Below are 5,300 nucleotides of genomic sequence, written 5' to 3' on the forward strand. Positions count from 1 at the left end.
GTCAGAAGTCATACTCTCAATAATAAAAAAAAAAACCCATTGGTTACGTTAACCAAGAGAAATGAAATACAAATTTTCTTACACCGTAAATACAATATTAATAATTGAATTTGATACATTATCTAATTAAACAGAAAACATATTTAATTTATTGCTTTTTTTTTTGGGTAATTTACAACGCCACCCCCTAAAGAATGCCAGTATTATAGGGACACCCCCTCTCTTTCACCAAATTATACTCAAACCCCTTACAGTCAGTCTCCGTTAAATAAAGATTTGAAATGACATTTTTACCCTTTTAACTAAAACAAATAAACCAAACTAATTCCAGGAATATATAAACTTAAAATGGAATATTTACTCACCATCTTGGGAGTCGGTAGAGGCAGCTGCGTCGTGAATTCCTCCGGTACAACACACCAGAAACAGCGGCAATTGGATTGCCATGGGAAAATCTCAACCCTTGTCCTTTCCCTTCTCATCTCACCTTAACGAAATGCGATTTGGTCCCAAAAATAAAAGAAATAGTGTGGGATTTTCTGATCAGCCGCCACTCTTCATGAGTACAGAAGATTAAATTCCATCTTGGCTCTTCTTCTTCTGGGTATTGCGAGATGGGAGTTTTTGGTGTTGTTTCTGCAAGACCACCACCATCGTCACGGCTACCACTGCTACTACTCTTTGCGGAGACAGATCGCCGTGACGAAGAAAGTTTCGATTCAGTGGTGAAGCAATGAAAGCTTTAGAAAATTCAATCAAACCGGGCGAAAGCGAAGGAGAATTCAGGAGTTTCAGTAGAGCATAGAAGCCTCCATTCAGAGATTTCAGACCAGCTAATGATGACACAAAGCCAGTTCTTCAAGATCCTATACTGCGATCGAACCCAATTGAGACAGAGGAAGCGGTTTTTCGGTTGCCCCCTTTTCCGATCGTCGGACAAAAATCCCAACCCAGATGAAAGAAAATCGAGGCTTACTTTCATGTTTAATGTTAATTTTGAAATGAATTGGATTTTGAACTCAATTTTGTTTTAGTAGAACTCTTCATTGGAACACAAATTTCACATTTCACATTTCTCGTAGCAAAGCCAACGATTGAAGTTAAAAAAAAAAAAAAAAAAAAAGTAGATCGCCGTGACGATCAAGTTCAACTTCAACCTCGGCCATCCTCATCCAATTCTTATATACCCAGCCAGAATAATAGAATACCAAGTTGCACAATGGATTTGAACCCAAATCCCCACACTGGGTATATCTTTAGCCCCTTAGCTCCCTCGACCCTCACAAACAACCCTTCAAACCGGATTTTGATTCAGGCTAAGATCCAAGAGATTTTCATGCCGACACTGAGCTCCACCATGATTGAGGGGAAGATCGTTTCTTGGGTGAAATCCGAAGGGGATAAACTCTCTAAAGGGGAGCCGCCTAGCGCTGGAAACCGAAGGATGAGTGATCTTAATCGAAGAACCACCGTCAGCGACCTCGGCATCTCCGAACAGAGCAATCTCCAAATCAAAGTTTCAATCCTTGCCAAATCTTTTCAAGGAAAAAGATAGGTCCAAACTCGCAACTAGGGTTACGAAAGAGAAAATGAGAAATGCGACGAAGAAAGAGCACCTGAAGATGGGAAAACTCACCATTATCACAGTGTCGTCAGCCGGCGAGAACTGTTCATCCTAGGTCGCACGGTTGGGAGAAGTTCTGATGGAGATATTGTCGGAAGCTTGGATCTGTCGTGGGGTGTTCATGTCAGCATTTCAGGGGTTAAGGAGTGTGTGAGGGTAATATCGGTACTTCAATATTTTGAAGGGTAATATGGCATTTAAGAAAAAAAGAAATTGCTGACATCAGCATTTGAGGTATATTCTATAACAGAGACTGACGGTAGGGGGTCTGAGTTTAATTTGGTGAAAGAGAGGGGGTGTCCCTATAATAATGACATTCTCCAAGGGGTGGCGTTGTAAATTACCCTTTTTTTTTTGGTGGAATCTTTATTGCCTATACAAAGGGAATTGATCACAGACCATTTGACTCTTGGATCTATTCAAATCCAATATGTCAAGACTACTTACCAATTTGATTTAGATGTAGCCCACCAATGGGTAGCCTAAAGTCCGGAAGTGTAAGGAACTCCGGCGGAAGAAATCCAAGAACCACCACCCAAGAAGTTAGCCACTGTGAACCCTTGGGCATCAGAGGTGCTCATGATATGATACCCCTTCCAATTCACTCGACCGCTTGTGCTCGACCCCGGACCAGTATTCACGTACTCTCCATAGTAAAGAGTACTTAAAGCAAAATTGCCACTCCATTCAAGCCACCCCGCCGGATCAATCAAGCTATCTAGATAAGTTTTCATTACTACAGTCCTTGAGTATTCCTTCCATGGCCTTCCCAAGTAAGTTTTAACTGAACTCTGGACTGATTTTAAGTCCGACGCGGCTGTAATCTGGCAATCGTGGATCGAAATTCCGGTGTTCTCGTTGGGATCAGACCGGCCTTGAGCTGTTACTGTGTTCTCCTGGCCACTCAATGGTTTTCTTGGATAGATGTTGCAGTTTTGGAGCACAACCACGGCGTCGCCGAAAATGAAGTCTACGGTGCCATAGATGTCACAGTTGCGGTAGAATTGGCGTTGAGAGTAGACATATAAGGTGTCTTGGTAACCTTCGAAGCTACACTGATAGTACACTGATAGATCTGAGCCTGAACGGAATGCAACTGCTTGAGATTTTTGAGGCCCAGCTGTGTTTTGGAAGGTCATACCCTTGGCAATGAAGTTGTCGCCTACGGCAGCTGTGGAGATGAAAATAGCACTTGTAAGTCATAGGAGGGAAGAAAGGATCAGCTGGTATGATCATTCCGTTGTACATGTCAACATCCAGTACATGTCCCTTCTATTTTCAAATATACCCCTCTTCATCCGAGAGCATAGTATCCACCCAACGACTAACTCTGTCATGGATTCCATCTGTGTATATGAGTTTCAAGGTTTTAAAATGGGTTGTGCCATGTTAAGGAGGTTAGAGGTTCAGGAATCTCTCCCTAAGTGATGGCCGTATTCTTGGTGGGGGCAGCCCAGTACTTGCCGTATTCTTGAGTCTTACAAACTTTCCCCCTTTCGACATAGCATCCCCGTTATAGCTATCAGGGTCTGCTCTGATATCATTTGTAATGTCCCGGTCCCATTAACCTTGCACAATATTGTCCTCTTTGGCCCATGGGCCTCAAAGTTTTAAAACGCGTTGTGCCATGTTAAGGATGTTAAAGGTTATTAATTAGTCCAGGAATCTCTCTCTAGGCGATGTAGGACTAAAGTTTGCACACCCTCACAGATCTCCCAAACCCCTTGGTACTCACCGTATTCCTGGTGGGGACACCTCACCAATCTCCCAGGCGAGTCCGGTACTTGCAGTATTCTTGGATCTTACAGAACAAGTGTTGGATGTTGACTTATACGACCAAGTGACATATGCTAAGTTGTATGACTTAAACTACTTGTCATACCCATATTTTCCTTTTTATCCAAAAAATAAAATATCTCTTCATTTTATTTCTATTTTGTAAACAACTTTGTCTTCTACCAAAAAAAAAAAAAATTGTCCTAAAGATGACCTACACCATATTAAAAGACATTTTTTCCCCTTGTTCTGAGATGAGAGATAGATGCAGACAGATAATCATTGCCGTATTATTTTTTCATAGAGATGGACACAAACAGAGGACCATTATCGTATTATTTTTTTCCTAATTTGAATAAAGGTCACTATTTTCCGACAACAAAGCCTTATTCAAACTTAATCTGGTATTCTACTATTTCCCTTAAGTGGGAAATACGATGATAGATACTATATACCACTTGCGTATGTTGAAAAATTATTATCATAATGCAATGATTGATTTATGTGCCTATCTCTTTTTCTTTTTTTTCTTTTTTTTTCTTAAATTTTTATTTTCTTTCCTATTCATTTCTTGGCAACCAAACTAAGTCTACAAAATTCAAGAAAGCTTACCAACTGTCGCGGATCTGAAAGTCGTGGAACCATCTTGGACATTCTTACTGCCTGTAACGATGGTGGTATCAATCCCATCTCCTAGTAGCATTATATTTGATTGGGTTATCTGAAGGTTCTCCTTGTAAGTACCCTTTTTCACATATATAACAAATCTTGAAGTCCCACTCCTTAATTTGGATGAAGCAGACAAAGCCTCAGAGATGGTCTTGTAATTACCAGACCCATCAGCAGCCACCACTATATTAGCTTGTGAGGCTGATGTTGATGACTTAAGAAGCTTTCTATCACCAGCTGAGACCCATGCAGGGAACCCACCAGAAAGCAAGCGTCTGCCACCACTACTTGGTTTACTAGAAAGTGTTGAAGCTGAAGCTGCCTGGTTGTTTATTGCAAGAGAGTTACTAAGCAACTTTGAGAAGTTACTCAACATGGAAGGTAAGGAAGACAAATATGAAGCTGAGTTGAGCTCCATGAACCCATTTTTGCATGTTTCTTCATTGGCAACTGCTGCACTAAGCCATGTTTGAGTATCTTCCCAACTATTAGACAATAACACGCGATTAAGCTGATTAATCGTGTCGTCATGGAGCTCTACACAGTCAGCCCATGCCGCCTTCGCTGGCTCGTCGAAGGAGCTCAAGTCTATAGCCGAAATGAGACTATGGGCTAGTTGAGCTTGGTTCAAAGTGACTGTGAGGGCTACATCAAGGAACCCTTTTGAGGCTGCTAGAGGATTAGAGCTAATGAATGAATCGCATACTTGAGGGTATGGTGTTTGGGTACATGATGAAATGGTGTCACAATTGGCAACCCTAGAAGCAAATACAAGAAAAGAGGCACTCACAAGACCTAGAACAACAAAAAGCTTATCCATGATGAAGACCCAAAACTTAACTAGTACTAATGGCAATGATTTGAAAATAGAAGTTTGATCCCTTTTATAGGACTAAGTAGGGTCCATTTATTTGAAAGAGATAAGGTTGAGTTTCTTGTCGTATAAGAACTTCAGAAAAAGAATGCTTAGGCCACACATGAAAAAGGGGCCAAAAGTTTCTTAAGCCCACATTAAGCCATTGACTTACCAACTCTAATAAGTACTAGTTAATCTTTTGTGAGGCATCCACGGCCATAACACTTCATGTCTGATTCAGTACAACCACATGTTAATTCATTTATATTTACATTTAAATTAGATAACAATGGCTTTCTCAACCTATGAAAACAAAAATTGTCTATAGAGAATCCATGATGAATATGTCAATTTACAACTCACGTGAAGGTAGTA

The 5,300-nt window shown here is 40.7% G+C and overlaps 1 protein-coding gene across 1 annotated transcript; it reads right to left on the reverse strand.

Annotated features, from left to right (window-relative positions):
- Positions 1-1,977: 1,977 nt before the first annotated feature.
- LOC122077446 (pectinesterase-like) lies at positions 1,978-4,903 on the reverse strand. Its single transcript, XM_042643399.1, has 2 exons — positions 4,013-4,903; positions 1,978-2,795 (listed from the first exon to the last, which is right to left on the reverse strand). The coding sequence occupies exons 1-2, from the start codon at positions 4,887-4,889 to the stop codon at positions 2,107-2,109; spliced, it is 1,566 nt and encodes a 521-aa protein (XP_042499333.1). The 5' UTR covers positions 4,890-4,903; the 3' UTR covers positions 1,978-2,106.
- Between the last annotated feature and the right edge of the window lie 397 nt (positions 4,904-5,300).

This window comes from Macadamia integrifolia, chromosome 4, assembly GCF_013358625.1.
Source record: "Macadamia integrifolia cultivar HAES 741 chromosome 4, SCU_Mint_v3, whole genome shotgun sequence".
NCBI classification, from domain to species: domain Eukaryota; kingdom Viridiplantae; phylum Streptophyta; class Magnoliopsida; order Proteales; family Proteaceae; genus Macadamia; species Macadamia integrifolia.